Source organism: Calonectris borealis, chromosome 20 (assembly GCF_964195595.1).
Source record: "Calonectris borealis chromosome 20, bCalBor7.hap1.2, whole genome shotgun sequence".
Classification (NCBI taxonomy): Eukaryota; Metazoa; Chordata; class Aves; order Procellariiformes; family Procellariidae; genus Calonectris; species Calonectris borealis.
Window position 1 is genome coordinate 3,882,900 of NC_134331.1, and position 22,153 is coordinate 3,905,052.

A 22,153-nucleotide genomic window follows, 5' to 3' on the forward strand; every position below is an offset into this window, starting at 1 on the left:
AATGAAGGATAGAGGGAAGTGAGGGGGGGAGGGAGGAAGGAGGGGTGGATGGAGAAAGAGGGAGGGAGGGAAGAGGGGGGAGGATGGAGAAGGGGAAGGAGGGATGAAGGGAGGGAAGGAGGGAGGGAAAGGGGCTGTGGAGGGAGGGGGAGGTGGGCTGTCTCCACCGGCGCCATGTGATGCCCTCTCCTCCCCGGGCTCTCCCGGCCCTCCCCGGCGCGGCGCGGAGCATCCCCGAGGCCGACGGCCGCGTCCCGCCGCCGGAGCAGCGCCCGCGGGGCCGGTGAGTGCGAGGGCCGGGGGGGACCCGGGGGCAGCGGGCGGGGGGGCTGGGGGCCATTCCCGTGTCCGGGCCAGGCTGCCCCCGGGGAGGGGGGGAACCCAGCCCCCAGGAAGTGTGGGAGGGTCCCGAATTGGATGTAAAAACCTGAAAGTTTAAAACCCGGGGGGGGCGGTCGGGGAGGTGCCGCCTGGGTGCGGAGCGGCAGGGTTTAAGGCACAGATTTCTATGTTTTCCGTATCTCCATTGGAGTCAGAGCCCGCCGTGTCCTCGGTAGCTCCCCCGGGAGGGGGGGGGGGGGCGTGTGGGGCGGGGGGGCACCGGCACCGGGGGGCACCGCCCGGCCCGGGCTGCGCCGGGGGTACCGGAGCGCGGAGCCGCATCCTCAGCGTGGCCCCAGCGGGCCAAAGCGCAGCCCGGCGCCTTGCAGCAATGGCCGGACCCGGGGAACGGTGCCCGGGCCGGAGCGGTTTGCGTTACCTGCCCGGTTGCACCGTCCCCGCTGCGCCGGCACGGCTCAAGCGACGGGAGTTTGGGGTTGCGGGAGCCCCGACTGAATGTGGACCTTTAGCACATGGGGAGCGGATCCTGGCTCTTCACCCCAGGGCTTTTTCTCCATCAGACTGATGAGAGACACAGAGGCCATCTCTTGGGCACCGTGAGCATCCCCGTCTTCACCGGTGACTTTGGAGCACTGAGCTGAGGAAAAGAAGTGTATTTTTCACAAAAAACGTGCTGGAAGTCAGGGGCTGCCAATGTTTTTCAGTGTAGTAAACCCCTTAGAGAGGGGAGTGTGAACTGAAGGCTGTATGAGAAAAACCTGACCTGGTTGTTAAGTGAAGTAAAGTAGAGGAAAAAAAACCCCAAGCTGGATCATTTGTTACCATATGAACGGGCGAATGGGGACATGGAGCCTGTCTTCACTTCACCACACGCTACTTATTCATATCCCGTAAAAGGTGGTAAAACGTGAGATGTGGTATGTCAGCCAGCACAGCAGCAAGCAGGGCGGGTTTCTGATACTCGTTCGGCTGTTGATTAATTGCTTGGCATTTTGTAAAACTTCATCAGCCCCTGATGCGTGATGCTTTTTGCAGCTTTTAGGGTTGGGTCTTCCAGGCACAAAGCAGCGGGAGGCTCCTCGGTGGCTGTCCAGAGAGTGGGTCTGACCCGCAGCATCGCTGTCCCCACCGCTGTCCCCACCGTGTCCCTCGCACCCCCCGAACCTCCACAGGGGAGAGGGCAAGGAAGAGGAGGCCTCGCCGGAGCTGGTAGGTGGCCTCCATGGTGCAGGTGAACCTTTGGGAAGGGCAGCAAGGGCCTTGCATTCACTGAAAATAGCACTACTTCAGCAAGAGCGCTGAAAAGGAGTATTTCAGCTAAAAAGGAGTATTTCTGCTGAGTTTTGTGCAGTAGCAGTGGGTGCTGGCACCGTGACCCGGGCAGGCAGCTTTGCTGGAGGAGCGTTCCCACGTTTCCATCACTGCTGCCCTTCGGTTTCACAAGCGCCGTGCGCTTGGGCTCCCTTCAGAGGCTCATCTGCTGCTGGATTTTAGGGGCACGGTTTCAGTCTGTCACATCGTGACCCACGTAAAAAGCCAAAGGGCAGGAGACCGGCTCTCAGCAGCCCGTCCCGCTGCCATCACGCCTTCCCCTTGGCCACCGCGCGGCTGCTCCACGTGGCGTCCAGGGGACAGAAATGCTTCTGTGCGTTTATTTCTCCAATCCCTTGCTGCAGTATTGTAGCCGTTGAATATATTCATTGAGCTGAATGAATCCCCACCTGGCAGCATCCATTCCGCAGCATTTGCAGCTTCAGCTTCATTGATGGAGAGGGAAGGGAATATAAAATACAAAAGGGAAATAATGCACAAGCCCGCAGAGGTTTCAACGGGATCGGCAAGCTGTGAGCTGTGCAAGTGTACAGCTGGAGCGAGCGCCGGGAGCTTTCCATAAGTCAGCTGGGAAGATTTAAAGCCCTGGTTTTAAAGTGGCATTTTTAGAATAACTAGATGATGGAGTCTAGGACAAAAGTTATCTAGGAATCTTAATCTCACCGAAATTAAAGAGGGTTTGGGTTCTAGGTGTGCTCTAGAAAGAGGATTCGGAATCAAAGTCACACTGATTTTATCACTGTATAGCCACAAACTTCTGACATTTATAGTAAAATATTTACTGGGAAAATGGAATTTGCTGAAGGACCACACTGATGCATCACCAGGCTCAGAAAATGGGCTGTTACAGATGGGTGGGATTTGTGTCTGGTCCCTTTGGAAGACAGGACTTGCAGCTTTTCCTTTATTATGAGGGAGGTATCATTGCTCCTCAGTGAAAAACCTGGTTAGAGCGGTGCTCAGGGCTGCACTGAGGGGGGATTATCTGAGCAGCACAGCAGATGGCATCCACTGACCCAAGACAACTGGCGGATAATTCATTTCCCCACTCGCTGCCCGTCCAGTGCTGCTGGGTGACGGCCCCGTCTGTGGGGAGCAGAGGCTCAGGTCTGCCAGGGCAGGACCTGGTCACCCTCGGAGCCCGACAAGCGGGCAGCCCCGTGGCCCTGGCTCCTTCCCGGGAGACATTAAACGCTTGGTTACAATAGGTGACCCTTTTCTCTGCGGCAGCTCTGGCTGGGAATCTCTGCTCACTCGGAGAGGCGCGGTGGGTTATGTTCGGTAGAGATGGCCCGAGCATGGGATTGCAGCGGGGTCCTGGACGGGCATCTGTGTCCCCCTGCCTTCTCCAGCCTGCAGGACAGCGGGGACAGCAGAGCTGTGAGCCTGGTGGGTAGAAACCTCCCCTTCTGCAGCAGTCAGAAAGTTGGGTGTAGATGGGAGGAGAGTCTCTGTATTGGTTTGGTTATTAAAAATTCAGCAACAGAGGTTGCCAAGCCTAGGTGAGACATTCCAACCATCGCTTAGACACATGCAGATAGGAAGAGTTTTCCGGTCCTCCCTTTCCCAGGACAAAGTCACTCCTGGGTGCCATGTCCCAGACAAAAGCTGAGCGCTCTGTTTGTAAGGATTAGCACTTCAGGGACTGAGATACAATACACCACAGCAGAAACATTTTTTAACCCTTTGGGAAATACTTAAGCGAGGAGAAGCTGAAGTCGGACACCGCAGACTGTACCGGAGCCAGCTGAGAGGCAGCGACGTGGGGGCTCACGGCAGGTGCTGGCACAAGGTGGGACAGGACATCCTGGAGCATCCTCCATCAGTTCTCACGGAGTGACAGACCCCCCTGCTTGTCTCACCCCTAAAAGCGTGACTCGAAGCCCATTATCTGAGAGACCTTCCCAGGACTGCGGCAGGGGCTGGGTGAAGCCCAGGGACTGGCGGCTGCTCTGCCTTCCTCTTCTGCTGCCATGCCTTTTACCTGGGTGAGGGTGGATGCCACCGCTTCCCACAGGAACAGGAAGCTTTGCCTTTGGCATTGCCAAAATACCTGACCCAAGATGGGGCTCTGCTTTCATTTCTTGTCAGCCCCAGCTTCCCTCGTGTCAGATTTCCCCCGGCTCCTGCTGCCGGGGCGGCTGAGCGGTGGTGGCTCTCGGGGAGATGCTCAGAGCTGCACTGGCTTTATATTCAATAGAAAATGGTCCTCTCTTGGATGCTGTTGGGAGACCCTGGAAGGTGCAGACAGCCAGAAGCAACTCAGCAAACCCAGCCTAGAAAACGGGGTGATTTGGAAAGTTATGTTAAATCCTTTCAGTGCTGGAGTTGCTGCTTGGGAAGCAGCACGTCTCTTCTGAAGCACGGAAAGGTGAGCTACAGGTGGGAAAGAAACTGGGACAAAACTGCCCTTTTCTGTCCAACGACTGAAGGAGGGTGGGGACGGCTGAAGAGGAAAGCAATGTCGGCGTCATGTGTGCCAACTGTTTTACAGTTCTTACTGTAAAATATCTTACAGACCGCATGGGGAAGGAAATACCAGGTCATTATACAGCTGGCAGGAGAGGTGCCGCGGGGACAAGTGCGTGACGATAGAAAGGGTCGGTGTGAATAGGAGAGGGTGTAGGTAAAGACCGGCCACACGCAGGTTTCACCTGGTAATGGGTGCTGGCCTGGGGGAAGGATGGAGAAAGAGTGAGACGGTTCCCTGCCTGTTCCCGCAGACTTCCCCAGGATCCGGCTGCGCTTCCCCGTGCTGAGCGGGGCAGGCAGCCGAAGTCCTCCCGAGGCCACGCTGGGCTTGGCACCGAGCTGTGCTCCTCCGACTGGTCTCGGGCTGCTCCATGCCCTGCCTGGTTTTTCCTGCCCTGTCTGCTGGGACATTTGCAGTTAAATCCTGGAAATGGCAATGAATCTTGCTAAAATCAGGGCAGCAGAAAGTTTAATATCGCCAACGATGTGTAAATGCTTATTATGTACTTTAAGATCACATAACCTGACTATGAAATCATAGAATCATAGAATCAACAAGCTACAAATCCAACAAGCTACACAAAGCAAAGACCTTTCCTCTGTGAAGATGGGACCAAACTTCTGCAGCTGCTCAGCGTCAGACCTGGACTTGTGCACGAAGAGACCACCACCGGCGCCTGAGGAGCTGTGTCCCAAACCGCGTCCGCAAAGCCGGACGGAGCAGCCGTTGCGTTTGGTAACTGGGTTTAATGGCAGCCACGACTGGCACTTGGGTTATTAAGATGTTTGCCTGAGGTGTGGGTGATCCAGCCCTTCTCCGCTTTCTTTATGCCATCGTTTCGGTACTCGGAGGCTTTGCGGTGAAGCTGGTTTCTAAGCGGGGAAGGGGGAATGCAATCTCCTGGATAACGAGGTGTCTGCTTCGTGTTAAATCACGTCGAGGGGACGGCGGTCTCGGCTGGCGCGTGCAGCCTGCCCAGCGTGCAGCTTGTCTGCAGCCTTCAGCGTTCAGAGACCTCAACGGCGCTCGGGGGATTTCTTGCTTTCTCTCATTTATCACACTGGAAGTGTTCGTAAAAACACTCCAGCTGCCAGCGCTGGCGAGAAGAGCTGCGGCGGCGGGGGAAGAGCTGCCGCTGGCCGCCCCGCCGCCACGGCACAGGTACCTGGGGCTCGCCTCCCCCCGCCACCAACACAGGGGAGGAGGAAGAGTTTTAATTAGCTCTTGATGCTATTTTTTACCTCCCGGCGCTGCTTAATTTAGCTCAAGCTGTCATGCACTGATCATTAAGGGGAAAAGAAGGAAACGGGGGTGTTGGCCCCTCTCTGCTGAGCAGCCTGGCGGGAGCAGCCTCATCTCCTGAAGCCTGGGCTTTAACTGGGGCTGGTTCCCAGACCTCCCGTAGCAGTAAAAGTTTATAGCCCAGAGAAATTTCATGCGCTGGCGTTCGTAATTCATGTAATTCACGGCTCCTGCAGGGCTGAGGGAGAGGTTTACGCTGCATTTGTGGGTTCTGTTCATACCCACTTCAGTTTAAAACAACCTAAATATCTCATGGAAAAGGTGCCTGAGATCTTCAATCACGCTGTGACCTGCCTTGCTGCTGGAAGGACACAGAGACCTTGCAAAGCTGTCATTGTGCAGGAAAGAGGCTTATTCTCCTCTTTTTAATATACAAGGCCATTGCAGGACTTTGTGCCATCTTAAAAGACACGTGGAAGGGAACAAGAACCAACTGTTAAAGATTTACGATTCCCCTAGACCAGCCCAGCGTTGGTCCCGGTGTGCCAGGGCCAGCTGCCCTCCCCCGGCCATGGCATCGGCCGTGAGAGTACGTTGCCTTCGCTTATCCCCGCCGCCGGCTTTGCTCGGGCTCCTTCTGCGCCAGCCGAGGGGAGCAGAGGGAAGCACTACGCCGAAGCCAGAAGAGGGTCACTGGATCGTCAGGTTACTGGAGTTTTATATATTTAGGATATAAATCGCAGGCTGTAACGTACAGCGCGCAGAGGTTAATGGGCAAGCACCGCTCTGCACAGCGCACGGCAACGAGATTTCTGCAGCTCTTATAGCAAAGTCCCCAGCTGGTTTGCTTTGCAGCACCAGATATTCCCCCTTTTATTCTGCCTTCGTAGCTCTTTGCAGGGTATTGAAACCAGCAGTTTGACTCACGTCCCTGGCCGCGAGCACTCCGACACACTGCCGGTGGGTGACTGTTGTACGTCGGCTTTGATACGCAGAGGGTGAGAGGGCGGTGGGAAGGGCTCTGCAAAGGAGAGGGCTCAGCTATTGCTAGTGATGTAAACTTTGAAAATATATATATATAGTTTAGACCTGGAGAACTGGGCTTGGGGGCACGGGCAATATTGCAAGCTCAGAGCTTTACCTCCTACTTCCCCCTTGAGAAATGCACTTTGTGTAATGCTTTTCTACAAAACCACAGGGTAGGAGCTGCCGGCGCGTGGATGCGGAGCCGTGCCTGCCATCCGCCTGTCCCTGTGTCCCGGCCTCGTGCATCCCTCCTGTGAGGGGGTCGGAGGTGGAGAGCCAAGGCTGCGCCCTCTCCTACGGCCCAGGACCTCCCCCCCGCCCGCTGCCAAAGCCATCCCAGCCCCCCCCCGAGCCGCCCAGCAGCCGAAGCACCCATCACGGACCCTCCTCGCTCTGACGCTTGCCTCGCGGTCGGTCTGCCGGAACCTGAGCTTCCCACCTTCGCAGCCCACGTCGCAGGTTTTCTGCTTGCCAAAGCGTTGCTTCAGCCGGGGTTAGAAGAGGTAACGCCAGGGGGAAAGGAGACAGGCGGGCGGGATGTGCTCTGGGTCAGCTTTTTGGGGGGGTATTTGTGGCTCCAGAAAGACCACGTGAATGAGCGCTAGCTGTACGCACATGGGCTGTGCCAGCGGCGCGTGAGCCGGGACCGGGGGGGCTGTTCGGTTGATGATTTTATTTTTTGAAAGTTGCTGGCATCGTCCAAAGCCGTTACGGTGAATGAGTGTGAATTAGCTGAAATTAGCCCACATTAGGGGGAATGAGCTGGAGCGGAGCCATCGCCCTGGCGAGCGCGGCCGTGCGGGCACGACAGAGGCGGCCGGTTAGGGAAAGCGGCATGTTAGAGGGCTGGGGTGGGGAGATAAATCTCAGTTGAGCTCCTTTGACCTCGGGAATATCACTTGATCTCCTTGCATTTGGTGCTGGAGCTGAAGGTGGGCTCAGCTAATCAGTAACAACCATCCCTGCAAAGCTGGCCCAGGCAGGTTTTGAGCAGTCCACAGCAAAAAGACGAGCGCACGGTAAAGAAGGAGGGGGAAGAGCAGCCATGGGTCAGCCTTGGGGGTTTGCTGAGCAGGCTGTGGGTTCAGCAGAAAAATATGGTATTTTCCATTCCCTTTATGCTTGCGCTGCCATGAAAGGCTTTTTGATCAAGCTTTAAAAAATAACTTGGATAAGAAACAAAGCATGGGAAGTGCCAGGGAAAAGGGGAATTACTCAGAAAAATTATGGAAGTCAAGATGAAGAGAAAAATCTTAAGTAATCCCACTCATAAAAGGAGTTAGTGGTGAGCGTTACAGTGTGTGGCGGTCACACATCGTTTCTTCCGATTATTTTTCAGGTGTTCCCTGTGACAAGCAAAAAATTGATAGGATTATGATTGCTGTAGCTCAATCTAGGTCTAAATAACTCATAACCAGCCTTCTTTTTATTTTTATTTAAAAAAAACCCTCTCTGGAGAGCCTGTGAGCCCAGCGCGCTCGATTGATTCAATGCCCCGGTTTCTCCCCGGCTGTACTGGCCGGGCTGCGTGCGGGGCTGGCCGAGCAGCACCGCTGTTAGCCGCCGAGGGGAAGCTTTCCAGTCCAGTATTGATCTTTTTGAAGTTTATGGCTGCTGGTAGTCGCAGTTACTATTGCTTGTTCAAACTGCCATGAGATGGGCTGTTTCATTTCTTAATATCAGGCGAAACCTCCTCCGCATCAAAAAGATTTATTTCTGTACTTAATTTTTCCAATACATAATTTCTCTCTCAGAAATTGAGCTGACATTTCTTTATGACACTAATGCAGCTCTGTAAAGCTGCCTTATATCTTTCTGTCTTCCCATGGACAACGTGAGGTGGCGGGTGCCGGCAGCCCAGGACAGGGCTCCTGGGAACCCTACAGATCAGTTCCAACCCACGTCCCCTTCGGCCATTTCCCATGGGATATGGGACCAATGGTTCCATTGGACTCGATGATCCTAGAGGTCTTTTCCAACCTTAAGGATTTTCTGAGTCCCTCTCAGCGTACCAGCCCAGAAGATGCTGCTTTTCTCTGCAGCCCTCCCCGCGCTCCCGCAGCTACTACATGGAAGCAGAGCAGTCTGGTGTTCCTCTCCTGCCTGCAGTTCACCTTTTCAAGCTTCAGGAGGGACTGCTGCTTCCCAAGCGGTAATTCCAAAACCAAAATTCCCAATCGCCCAGTTTTCCAGGTCTCCTGGGTCCCAGATGGAGCAGCGGGCACTGCCCACGCCATCTCCTCCTCTTCCTCTCCTCCGCTGAGCTGCATACGCCCAGCTGGGGGTAAAGTCATCTCACCGTGTGCTTCTCGCACCGGCAAAACCCTCTCTGCAAACGGATAGAGCATCGGTTCGAGTCAGCTGGTGCAGCGGCGTCTTGCACGCGCTGTTTTAGGACGCCCTTGGGTGCTCCGTAAGCTCAGTGGGAACCACTGTGCCCTTCTGCGACCGCCTTTCCATCCCGCTGTGGTTCTTAATGACCAAATTAGGCTCTTCTGGATTTGCCACGAGGGAGCCAGGGTGATGTTGCGCTGCCCGAAGGAGGGTGACGATGCGGCGGGGGTCTCGGCCACCCCCCGGCACGGTCCTGCCTGCCCGAGCGCTACCGGCTTTGAAAAGTTTAGTTCTGAAAGAGCCACTCTCCTTGACCTATTTATTTTTGCCCACGTTCGTGGCCTGCGTTGTGTCCTGACGAAGAGATCGTGCTGCTTGAAGGCCCTTTATTTTTAGCCAGCCCAATTTTCTTGTCGCAGCTTAGTGGGAGCTGGTCCTTTCAGTTCAGCTCCATCACAGCTCACGCTCTCCTGCATTTGCCGGCGCTTACCCAGCTCCCTGGGGTTCTTTGTGCATCCATCGCTCACTCAGCGGGTTTCCTACCCCCCTCCACCAGCCTTCATTTCTCCTCCTTTATGTTCTGCTCGGCTTCTCCCACCGCTCCAGGTCCACGGCTTAACTTCTGATTTCCCTCTCTCCTTGGCTTGCAGCGGGGACCGGGCTTTCACAACCGCAGAGGCAGGTCGCCAGGCTTGTCCTGGATCCCAGCACCTCTCCACAAACAAAACCTTCCCTCCGATAAGCTTGGCTGTGCTGCCCTTCCTCCCAAATGTCAGGAAACTGGAAATCATGCTCTAGCCACATAAAAATCAATAGCTGCCTCCCTGGCCTGGCTTGGCCCTGCTCTTTCTACCTTCACCCAGGGCAGGAGGGAGCGTTGCTTTCCGCTGAACTCGGAGCAGTGATTTATTGATACGGCCCATCCTGTCCAGGCAGCTGACCAGCAATATATTTATTTTTCCCAGCCCATCCACGTAGCCCGGCGCGGTGGCTCGGCATTAGGTCACAGAGGAGTGGGCTCAGAAATCTGGATCAGGCTAATATTTTCTTTCTGTGACCGTGGAGCAATAGGTAAGGACTTCAACTCACTCCTAGATCTGGGTGAACTGCGTTAGGAACAACGCCAATATTCATTTCATTTTCCAAAGGGGTCAGTCCTGGCAAGGGCTATGCGCAGTTTCCATCAGAAGCTATGGCTCCAAGACAAAAAGAAATTCATTATGAGGACTGCAGATTACGTTGCAGACTGCCTTTATTATTCCCTGGACTACTACCAGAAGGCACAGTGTGATTGAAGGAGCAGGAATAGTTCTAAGGTCCTATTTCTTGGAAATCTTTGGGGCTATATTCATTTAATTTAAAACACAGCTCCTGTTGGAAACCAAACAGCATCACCTTTTCAGCTCTAGGAAGCATAAAACAATTGGTAAAGGTTACTGGGGACTAAATCCTTGCTGAAAATCAAGCCAGCTCCTGTCTGTGTCCTTGAAAAAATCTTTCTCTTGGGAGCCCTGCTAATTCTCCAGGCGCTGGCCATGGGGGGAGGTCTGTTCCGAGCGGCTGCACTGCACCGTCCCCCGCCGCATCGGCTCGATTTGCTGTGCCAGCAAGGCAGCAATAGGGATCGCTCTCTAATGCAACCGTGATGACATGGAGATTGAAGTGTGAGAGAGAAAAGAAATGAGGCAATTAAGAGGCGCGATTCTGACGCCCGACCCCTCTCCCCGCTGCTAGCGTCGCCCCAATGACCAGTATAAATGATGCCAAATGGGTATATTTTCCAGTGCCTGGTGTTGATGAACAACAAATCACAGGAAATGCTTAGCTATTTCCCTCTGAATGGCTTTATCTGGACTTTCACATACACCCGACTCTGATTTTTGGCTCCTTATTAACAAAAAGTGTGCAGGGAGGATGTTTGTTGATGATACATGAGCCAAGAATAGATTCCAGCTCCTTTTACCATTTTGGCACTAAAGTGCCAAGAGGGATGAGACACCCTGGAGCAAACACTGTTTATTTTGAGGCGGCAACTAGAAAATACGGCTCTGAGTTAGGGAGAAGAACGGGTGAGCCAGAGGATCTGTGCTTGGTCTGGATCAAATGGGATCTATAAAGAGCTGGGAAATGGCATATTCCCATCCAGTGAAGGGGTAAAGTGGCATCCTAACACCTACAGCTTTGTGCTGGTCTCTGCCCTTGACAGGAAGGTTGTCCTCAGGCTATCAAGGTGCAGGGCTACCTTTGCAGAACCCATAGCTACCGGTTCTTCTTTAGCTGCTGCCTCCTAAAAAATCTGGGCAACTCCTCTGCACACCTCGCTCCTCATGCTCCTAGCAGGGAGGTGTCCCTCCTGGGAACACGTCCTGCTTTTCTTGAGCTGAGGGAAATATTAAATAAGAACATTAAAAATGAGGCTCGTTAGCAAAGCCAAAGGTGGAAAACTTGCAGTAGCGTGAGCTGGAGCGTTTGCTTGGGCTGCCTGTAAGCGACAGCACTCCCCTTCCCGTAGGTCGGTACCTTCTGGGAAACGGCTCAGTGTGAACGTAGGAAGAGCCAAAGCCTTAATTTCAAATGGGAGAGAATTGTCAGAACTGTTGCAGCGCTTGAGGGTGCAAGTACAGCTGCTTCCTACCAAGATGCACTTGTCTGCTTCGGACTCAGGCTCCGATAATAAAAGTCTCTCTCTCTCTCCCTTTCTCTCTTTTGCTGAAGAATTTGCAAGTCTTCCAGCAGCATTCCCTGCTTTTCTTTCTTATCGCTGCCCAGAGCAGCGAGCTCGAGGTGCAGACAGGCCTTGGCTATCGCGTCTGTTTGGTAAATGCAGTTATTTGGACTCCACAGTGACTACAAGTTTCCTTCACATCAGTCCTGTACGAAACTTGCTGCCAGGTCAGCACAGGACGGGGCGGCCGGGGAGCTTGCGCTGTAGCTGTACCGGGGATGGCACTGCAAGAGCTCGGCTCGCAGGTTCGGCGGCACGACGTAACTATCGGCATCGTCTGCTTGTGTTAATCATGGGGGAACTACGGCAGAACATTAGCTTTGGAGGCTTTCGAGTGTAAAAGTGCAAGCTGTGAGGACTTTTAGCATCTCTGAGAGTCACTGTAAGCAAGTATTAATATATTTACATCAGAGGTGCGAGAAATAAAGCCCTCCTCCAGCCTGCTCGCCCGCCCAGATGTGCCAGAACAGCCAGCCGTCATCTCCCGGCCCAGGCAGGAGCCACGTCTCCTGATTTAACCACTAAATCCCACCAGCTTTGCTGCAGCGATAACAGCAGCGAGACCTCTCTTCCAAAGAGCCCCTTCACCAAGGCGCGCCGCGACAGCAACCACCGCCTGTCGGTACAGGCGCGATGGAGCCATTCCCGCACCGGTTCAAAAGCTGACGCCCGGGGAGACGTACGACGTACGTGCCCCGGCTCTACCGTTTATCCATCATTTTGGGGGGAATAGGTGTTTCAAATGCAATGTGCGTTTAGGAGGATTCTGCCCCCCCTTCCACGGGGGAACGCCGTGCTCTGCCCCCAGCCCTCTCCCGTTTGCTGTCCCTTGAAACTTATAGAATCATTAAGGTTGGAAAAGACCTCTAAGATCATCGAGTCCAACCGTCAACCCAAACTTCACGCGGCGTGAACGAGCCTTCTGCAATTTTAAAGGGAGCCCAAGGAAGATGTGTCCCGTTGAACTGTGTTAAATTTAGTAGCTTTTGCTGTCTAGCTGGATTGGTCTTTTTTTTCCTTATTGTTTGCAGTGCTGAACAACAGCAAAATGTGCCTTGGAAAATATATGTGACAGGGCACTTACCTGTGATCCCTACTGCCTTTATAAAAGCAGTCAATAGCGGGATCTGCCTCGTTCCCACTCCCCAGAGGACCGTCTCTCGCGCCTATCTTTTCCTTCTTGCTCTTGCTCCTCTACTCTTTCATTTCTGTGGCTTTCCCTCCCCCCATATTAATTGCACTTTTTCTCTGCTGCACCAAGAACTCTGATTTCTGGTGACATTTTATCAGTCTGCAGGGCACCGTGAGAACTGCTAAATTCCACAAATTAGCAAAAATAAAAGGAAAAAAAAAAAAAAAAAAAAAAGATTCCATCCATAAGCGACATGGGGATGAGGGAAGTTTTTTGCCTCCTCCTTTAATGTTTGCCCAGGGCCTGGCTGCAGCTCCCTGGCCCCATTTCCCTGCCTCCCCCTGAAGCACAAGCTGACTTTGAACCAGTTCGGTCTGGGCGTTCAGCCGACACCGGCACTGGCAGCTCTGACCCAGCAAGCAGAATAAAAAGCAAAAAAAGGCAAACTATTGCGTCACGCTGCTCTGCTTCGAGGCATTTGATGATGTCATTCAGCGTGCATAAATGTAGCATGGTTTTTGCAAAATCGGGATCTTGATCCCCCAATGGGTAAATCTACCCTGGAAGAGGAAAAATGGCAGTACTGGGGGGAGCGGGGTGGTGACCGGAGCTGCTCGGGAGGGGGTTTTTGTCCCCCTAAAAGTATCTTTGTTGATCCGTCGACACGGTGTCCGTGCAGGCTCCTGTGCCGAGCAGGGACGGCTCGTGCTGCCGCCCTTCGCGGGAGCGTTAGATCGGGCTCAGAGGACGGCAGACGCTGCGGTTCGGCTAATCCTTGGGGAGACGAGCGCCGGGTTTGTCCGGAGCAGCAGGAATTCACCTGCAGCAAACAAAACGGGAGCCGATGAGCTGCTCCTGTCCAGCCCATCCCGCGCCGCTCCCGCCCCGGCGCCGGCACCCAACGTTCAGCCCATCCGCGATCCCTGGGCCGGGATGCGGTCAGGTGGGATTTGGTTCAAACTCTTCATCTGTCAGGGCCCGCTGTGATTGTTTTAATGGCTTATTTCAGCTTGACCTAAATCAGCAATTAAGGGCAGAGGGCAAAGCTTTTGACGCATCCGTTCCCCCAAAAAGCGGTGGAGGGCTCCGTGCTGACGGCCGCATCCCCTCTCCCGGCAGCCGTCCCCCCATGCTTTTGGGAATGAGCGCCTGCGGCAGGAAGGCGCTGACCCTGCTCAGCAGCGTGTTCGCCGTCTGCGGCCTCGGCCTCCTGGGCATCTCCGTCAGCACCGACTACTGGCTCTACCTGGAGGAGGGCATCGTCCAGCCCCAAAACCAGACGGCGGAGATCAAACTGTCGCTGCACTCGGGGCTCTGGAGGGTCTGCTTTCTGGCAGGTATGGCCTCCCTCCCAAAAATCACCCCTGGAAGGTGATTTGGCTGCGTGTCGGATCACACCGTGGGAAAGGGCTGGGGAAAATAGGGTTTTTAGAGGCTGCGCCCATCCTTGCTTCCAAACTTAGGCACGACCTGAGTAATGCCGTCACCCCACGCCCAGCTTTAATGGTCAGATGGGTAAACGCGCCTTTGCACGCAGGCTTTGGGCGAGTTCGCTGCTGCCGTGCCAGACCCCGCTGCCCCCCGTCCCGCTCCGTCCCAGCACCGCGGCCGCGGCGCCTTGGGCAGCAGCTGAAAACTTTCCGTTGTGTCCCTGTAACATTTAGATTCAGGTCAGCCGGACCGTTCCCTCCGTCCGCGCCAGGTTTGATAAAGCGACTTGGCTGCAGGGATGGAGTTGAATAAAACCCAAGGAACTGGGAACCTCAGAGTGACCGATCGGAAATGTCACGAAGTTTCAACTGCTGCTTTGAAAAAGTCGGGGCGTGAGGAGCTCTGATACCCTCGGGCTTCAGGGTTCACGTTTTTGTATACAAGGGGATCCTTTTGCAGAAGAGAGACGGTAATTAAGAGATGTCTGTCTTCAGCCCCAGACACTGACACCCAAGATGGAAGCAGCACTAAAAAGCAAGATTATTTTTATGCATGCACTGAAATTAATTTTAAAATTTATTAAGCCACTCCCTGCCCCACCGAAAATAAACAGACAAACACGCTCAGGTGTGACTCGGTCTGTGTCTGCTGCAGGTGAAGAGCGTGGCCGGTGCTTCACTATCGAATACGTCATGCCCATGAACATCCAGCTGACGTCTGAATCCACAGTCAACGTCCTGAGTAAGTGGTTCGGTGGGGTCTTACTCTTTGCGTCCTGCAAAGCACTAAAGGGTCACTAGGGATCCCCCCAAGAAATCCTCTTTGTGCCCTTGCCGAAGAAGCTCCTAGTTCCTTGACGGTGCAAGGACGCAACTACACTTTTACCACGATGTGAACTACCCAATATGCTCCTAAGCTTTTGGGGACATCCCTTCTGATGGCAGGGTGCTCACAGAGGCTGTAAGCTGTACAATTTCCTATCGCTGGCTATTCAGCACTGACGTTTATGGAAGTGTTCGGCTTTATAGTCTCCTCTCTGTAATTTGCAGCTGTATTTATTCTGTAGCAGTCAATTTTACACATTACATGGTGGGATGAATTAAGGGTGGAGTGTCACAGCTCCCATGATGAATTCTGCAGTCATTGCTGATTTAATAAATAGAAGTGTTCAGCAAACAGTTTTGCAGCGAAGCCAGAGAAAAACGCAGGTTCCGATGGTTTTTTCCTATGTACCACTTCACAGAGAAACCCTCAGAAATGCAAACATGAGCGGGCGTTTCCACAGCCAGCCAGAGTCACCTCTTTACTCAGCTCATTAGCAAAGAGGGGAACCCTGCCAGGGGCTGGGGAGCAGCGCGGGGGCAGCCACATGAGCCGGGAGCGAGGAAGGACACAGGGTGGTCGGAGAGCAGCGGGGCTGCGGCCGGCCCACCCAGCCGAGCCCCAGGATTGACCTGTTCTCGCTTTCCTCTGCTCCTCTCCCACCAGAGATGATCCGCTCTGCCACCCCCTTCCCTCTGGTCAGCCTCTTCTTCATGTTCATCGGCTTCATCCTGAGCAACATCGGCCACATTCGGCCTCACAGGACCATCCTCGCCTTTGTCTCGGGGATATTCTTCATCCTGTCGGGTGAGTTTTCCTAGCCAGGTTTTCTCCTGAAAATCCTTGAGCACGGCGCACGTTTGCTGTCGTAGCTGCTGGTGCTCTCCTAACCCGCTGTGGTGGAGTCACCACCCGCGGGGGCTCCCGGCTCGGCCCCGCAGCCTGCTCGGGCTTTGCAGGATGGAAAATCACCCGGTGCAAAACCCGTTTGTGGCAGCGGCGAGGAGATGTGGGGCAAAGCACCCACCACCCGTGCAGGAGCAGGTGCTGGGGGAGAGGACACCTCTCACGGCACATCGGTCGCAGGAGAGATCTGAACCTTCGAACTGCTCGGCCGGGATGTTTCTACGTGAGACAAGTGAATGTTTTATTGATGGTGCTGTGCAAGTGTTAAACGAATAGCTGTGGCAGCCGAGCTTTGAAGCCAGCTCCTACCCGGTGCACATGGACTTGTGTGAGCAGGTTTGAGTGAAACGAGAGGAGCGCCCCGGGTTAGTCAGCAGGAAAGCAGGCTCTTTCCCCAGTTATTTCAAGTACGATTCCACAGTTTTACACTTTTACCCACAAGTCAGGTCTTAAAAGAAGGTGCTTCTTCAGCGGCTTCATCTCTGAAGCGTTTCCCACCATCTTTCTTCTTGGTTTCTCCCCAGGTCTGAGCCTGGTGGTGGGCCTGGTCCTCTACATATCCAGCATTAACGACGAGATGCTGAACAGGACCAAGGACTCGGAAACGTTCTTCAATTATAAATACGGATGGTCGTTTGCCTTCTCTGCCATCTCGTTCCTTCTCACGGAGGTACCCGGGAGCTGTCACATCCCTGTAGCGAGCGTATCCCGTTCTCGGGGCGGGGGCATTGAGGCTGTGAGCAAAAAGAGGACTCGGATGGGGTTTAAGGGTAGGCTATGAGAGCAGGTATATAGTATGGTGGGAGACATATACAGTGGGGACAGACCCCAAGCCTGGAGCACTGATGGGGCATTTGGTCACGATTTGATGCCGAGGACGGATGCAGAGGAGGAGACGTGGCTGTGCCACGTTATTTACTGCAGGAACCCGGGGCACAGGGCTGTCCTCGGGAGCCCTTGTGCATCCTCAGCAGAGCAAAAAAAGCAATTTATATTTTTGTTCTGTTTTGGTGGTGGTGGAGAAGGCAGCCGTTAGCAGGGTGAGCGTCAGGCCGCGTCTCTCTCCCCTGCAGAGCGCCGGGGTGATGTCCGTTTACCTGTTCATGAAGCGATACACGGCCGAGGACATCTACCGACCTCACCCCGGCTTCTACCGTCCCCGTCTGAGCAACTGCTCCGACTACTCGGGGCAGTTCTTGCACCCGGACGCGTGGGCGCGGGGACGCAGCCCTTCGGATATCTCCAGCGAGGCGTCCCTGCAGATGAACAGTAACTACCCGGCTCTGCTCAAGTGCCCCGACTACGACCAGATGTCCTCGTCCCCGTGCTGAGCCCCGCCACCCCTGTGCCCGCTCCCACCCAAGCCCCGACGGTCGCCGCGTCCTGACTCCGTTTGTCTTTTTTTTTTTTTTTTTTTTTTGGCCACTCTTGCAGGGCAATTCTCTATTTATAGGAGCGTAAATATAACCAGAGAGATTGGTTATATAACCAATAATGTAACCTAGAGAATTGGGATATTTTCCTTTCTTTGTTGTTTTTTTTTTTCTTTTTGATTCTTCCCTGAATAACTAAAAATCTCTCCAAAGTCCTCTTCTTTCAGCTCACCCCGCTGAGCAAACAGCAGTTCTGCCTGGGGGATAAATCCAGGGCTGGACTCGAAAGCAGAAAAAAGAAAATAGAGTAAAACTAAGAAAAAGAAAAAAAAGTAGTGTATTTTTTGGTTTAGGTAGACTGCAAAAGTTTGTGCATTTGGCTGTACCATTTAATTATAGATTTATTGGCCTAAGCGCCAGCAGGCGTGAAAGGTTTGTGTAAATCTCCAAGAAATAGCCGTCATTAGAAAAATATAAATTTTGTCTTGATTCAATATTTACTGATTGATATCTCTTGTTGCTGGATATCACTTTTAACCAGGCTGTAACGGGAAATAGCCATCTTTCTCGACTATACCTCAGCAGGCTTAGACACAAACAGGTTGTTGTTTCTCTGTGGCCACTTGCAAACTGTTCTTAAATATCCCGTGTTAAACTGGAGGCACCACAGTCCTGGGGTGTCTGGGCTGCTGGGTGGCTCAGCACCCAAATTTCCTCCGCCATCCCGTATACTGGAGGTCTGAAGAGCGACTGGGAGCATTTCAGTGCAGCATTGAGTGGAAAACTACCGAAAACTTTCTCACAGAAAACATTAGGTGCAGGATTCAGGGGAAATTGCGGCCAGAAGTGCGAGTTATTTTGGTGAAAGGTGAGATCCCACACCGGCGTAAAGTGATGTAGCTGAAATTAATGGCACTACTCCACCGTAGCAAAGTAGTTGGCTTATCTTTTGTTTTTGCAGAATATGGTATTTTAGCTGCTTTTTTTTGTGCGTGTGTGTATGAACCTTATTTTGCGGTTTTAAGTTTTAAAATTTCGTCTGCTGCTTTGACATTTTGGTCCTAGAAGACTTAACAGCTGCCAGGGTGAGAGCATCACTCCGGTCGAAAACGAAGGGCAGGGAAGGAAAAGGCCGTGCTCCTCTGCAAGCCGCGAGCTTGTCCCCTCGCAGGAGAAAGAGCTTTGTCCAAACTTTATTTCTGTTCTTGTTATTTGAAACCTTTCTGAACATTTCCTTTCCGCAAAACAACCCCCCCCCAGGGATTCTTGGTATATTTGAGCTTGTTTTGTCTCACTGTAATTAAAACAAATAGAAGATACGCACTTTTAACCTCATTTTTAGCATACCGTGTAATGAATGTTGCACCTCTTTGTTATTATTTATTATTTGTTATTTATTATTTATAAACTACTCCAAAGCAGGGTCCAAGTCCTGGCCCAGCACCACTATTTGCATCGACTCTGACGCCCATCCTGTGGGACCTCACTGGTATATCCAGCCAACCCTTGAACAGGACTTTTCCTCTCCAGTTCCTTCAGAGAAGCAAGTAACGTATATCTAGTGTATATTTATTGTCGCTGACTCCTAATTTTTAAAACCAGGGCATCTTTTTGTAGGCACAGTTGTATTTACCCTTCATTTTTTTATTACTCTCAAGCGCCTGTTTTCTCATTTTAAAACCCAGTTTGTAAGTGCTGCGTTACAGGTTCGCTGCTGGGAAGGTTCAAGCATTAAAGCGCAACCCAGCCCCACCATCCAGTGGCAAAGCTTGCTGGTCCTCATCTGTTCACCCCAGCCAGGTAAACCATCCGTTTTCCACTGGGATCTCTAGGTTCGGTGTGAATTAGGCTCCAAGAAAGCGCTGGAGTTCACAAGCGATGATCTTGCATTTCCCAGAGCCCGATCTAGTTTGCTGGGCTTGATGTTAGTGGCTTCTGGTGGCTCAAAGACAGTTGCCTTTGCACCTTCCCCTTGATGGATCCTTTATGTTCTCAGTCCTTCTTGGAAGGGAGACCTTCGGAATCACCGACATCGCTGATGCTCAGAGGCGCGAGGGCTGTCCCACACGGCCACGTTCCCCCACACCAGGGAGTCGTTTAGTGAGGTTAATCCTGTGCAGCACCGTGAGACCTTCCTGTCCCCGAGTGGAATTTTCCTTTGTACTGATGAAATACAGAATTATTCATTTTGTAAATTAAAATGTCTGCCTACATAAGCAGAAGACGTGAAAAAAACTTCACGCCTTCCTCAAGGCCCCAGAAGGTTTAGCAGAGTCTACAGGCAAATTAGAAAAGTAATTATTTTAATTCATTGGAGAGATTGTCATCACGGGGCTGCATTTGTGAGCCTGGGAGTTCGCACGTTCACCCAGTGAGCACAAGCCCTTCGTGAGTGCAGGACCGCTGAATGGAATCTGTCAAAATAAGTGTTTGCTGTTGGTTCAGTAAATGCTGGTTTTGGGCAGGAAAATGTGGTGCTTGGTAAAGCACAGGCAATGGAGGTTGTGCCGCCGGGTGGTGTTGCTGTCACAGAATCATAGAATCTTAGAATAGTTTGGGTTGGAAGGACCTTTAAAGGTCATCTAGTGCAACCCTCTGCTGTGGGCAGGGACATCAACGGTGCCTGGCGTGGCAGCAGCTCTCGGCGTGGATGGCTATGGGCCTCTAAATGCAAGTATCACACCTTCCTTGACTGTGGAGAAACTTCTCCAGAGCCTCGGAGGCACGGAGACCTGAGCATGGCGTGGGCGATGTGGTGGGGCGAGCTGGGGAGCCCAGCCACCCTGCGAGGTCCTTCTCCCCCGAGCATCACCCTGGGGCTGATGTTCTCCACAGCGATAAATGCTCAGTAAATAAATGTAGTACTCCCGTAGGACACCTGCTCATCATTTAAACACCTCTGCTAGTCATCTAGCATGGTTTCACCCCACCTTAATCTCTGTTACGCCACATCTCTCCCTCCTTTGGTCTCCCTCAGACGCCTCCTTTGGTCTCTCTCCCACCCTGTTTCAGTGCTGGCCTCCCGCTGCGTTCCTTCTGTGTCTGTTGCTTGGATTGCAATAAATAAAAAATGGAGTTTGAGGGTAAACTAGCGATTAAATTAGAGGTTTAACCCCCTATAAGACTGAAGTCCTTAAATTCGCCCGACGGGCTGAGTCAAGCCGCTCCCGGGCCCGTAGGAAGGTGATTGCTCGTCTGACACTTTGCAGGAAATTGTTTGCACTTGGAAGCAAAAAAATCTCTTGTTTTGCACGAATGACTAATCGGTGTCAGACTCTTTGTGTACGCGGCTGTGCCTGCTTGAACTGTAGTGTTAGAGCAAATTACTGGGATTAAGGGTTAAATAAAAACCCGGCGCTGCCTGATCCACGCACAGCTGGCTGCTCGGGACCGCAGCGGGCTGAAGCTTTTTCTTTCCCTGCCATCGGCCTCCCCCACGGCACACGCAGCCGTCCCGCAGCCGGGCTGCCGTATGGAGTTCACGGCACCGGCAGGCATGGATGGTAACTGAAGAAACTGCACACGGGAGGTGAGCGAGCCCCCCGCCCGCACGGCTCCGGGAGGCCGGTCGGGAAGGTGGGTGCCCTGAGACCTTCTCAGGGAACTCCTGGCAGCCACCCTCCCCCTCTGTGTTTGGGGTTTTTTAAAATAAATGCCCCTTCTGTAAGGCCAGGGAGGCATTTTCTGGACATGAAAGCTCCTCTCTGCCAGCATCTCCCCTCCCACCCCCAGGACACCCTCTCCTCGTCGCACCCTTCCATCACATCATTCCCATGGCCCCAGGGGCCTTGGTGGGAACGAGCTCCATTTGCCCATAGTTAGGAGTGTCCTGAAAACCCTTATTGAATCATGAGGTATGGATGCAAGAGGTTCATTAGAGACCAATTGTGAGCAGTAATTAAGTAGCCAGGAATAATGAGGCTGTGCTGGGTCATGTTCTCCCTCAGTTGCTGCTGGAGCAGCTCGTGGCTCCAGAGTTCTTTCTTGCACTGTGGAAAAAAAAAATATCTCTCTCTCTATAAATCTACATATAGGTATAGGTGAAATGCCCTCCAGTGCTGCTCCCCTTGCGCCTATGTCGCTAGTGGACACGAGGAGCCACCGGGAAGGTTAAGGTGAGGCAAGAGCCCCGCCGGGCAGTAACCCTCTCCCAGCAGGGATGCAGACCAAGAGCACCGCTGAGCTGTTTCGGCTGCTGGTGAAGCTGCTGCTGTGGTGAGGGGAGGTTTGGGCAGGTGTTTGGGGGCACCCTGGTCCTGTTCTTGCCCAGGAGGATGGCATGGAGCTGCTGCTTGGGTGGGCAGGGGGAGAGCAAATCCCTACAGCTGGGGAAGCCCCAGATGAACCTTGCTGTTGCCTCCTCTGGACACAGGACTGAAGACCTGTGCCCTTTCATCAGCTTCGAGCAGACAAAACCCTATTTTATTAGGGTGGGTTTCAGCCACATATCACTGTGGCAGGGTAAAGAGCTGGCTCGAGCATGGTGAAGGCAATTTGGGGGTTTCTAGTACACAGCGCTCTACTCACAAGTCCTTGTGCTGCATTATTAATAGTATTTGTCAGGGTCGTGCATTCATTTTCCTGAATGTGAGTTAGCCCCACGGGCTATACAAGGTGTGCTAAGAAATTAAATAGTCTTATTCCTCCCTGCTGAGAGCTTGTTAGCTGTGCAGAACTGGAGTGTCCATGGTGTGAACAGGCAAAGTATTCACCCAAGTAAATACTCCTCCACTAATGAGAAGTAGCTGAGAGATATTTATTTTCTTCTTCTTCTTCCTTCCTTATGAGATTATTTATCTACTTCCAATTTTTTCCCCACCACAAAAGATTGACATTCAAACCGAACTAGAAAAACCAGCATTTTTCCTCCTCACTTTTCTCATCCAGTTTTAGGGCCTTTTGGTGGGATCTTCTTCACCTTGCTGCAGCATTCCTTGCTGCACGGGTTGGGTTGCTCCGCCAGCTCTCCCTCCCCGAGAACCACATCAGCTCTTTAACTTTTATTTCTGCAAATT

General features: G+C 52.9%; 1 protein-coding gene across 1 annotated transcript; it reads left to right on the forward strand.

The window, feature by feature from the left end:
- Positions 1–63: 63 nt before the first annotated feature.
- CACNG5 (calcium voltage-gated channel auxiliary subunit gamma 5) lies at positions 64–18,440 on the forward strand. The gene is made up of 8 exons (XM_075170091.1): positions 64–283; positions 1,378–1,551; positions 6,588–6,918; positions 13,726–13,943; positions 14,692–14,778; positions 15,526–15,666; positions 16,290–16,435; positions 16,839–18,440. Exons 4-8 carry the CDS (start codon positions 13,736–13,738, stop codon positions 17,094–17,096), a joined length of 840 nt encoding a protein of 279 aa, XP_075026192.1. The 5' UTR covers positions 64–283; positions 1,378–1,551; positions 6,588–6,918; positions 13,726–13,735; the 3' UTR covers positions 17,097–18,440.
- The last annotated feature ends 3,713 nt before the right edge of the window (positions 18,441–22,153 follow it).

Coding starts and splice junctions, on each gene's coding strand:
- CACNG5 (XM_075170091.1), top strand. CDS start 13,736: ATGCTTTTGGGAATGAGCGCCTGCGGCAGGAAGGCGCTGACCCTGCTC. Junction 13,944..14,691: donor GAGGGTCTGCTTTCTGGCAG/GTATGGCCTCCC, acceptor TGTCTGCTGCAG/GTGAAGAGCGTGGCCGGTGC. Junction 15,667..16,289: donor GATATTCTTCATCCTGTCGG/GTGAGTTTTCCT, acceptor GTTTCTCCCCAG/GTCTGAGCCTGGTGGTGGGC.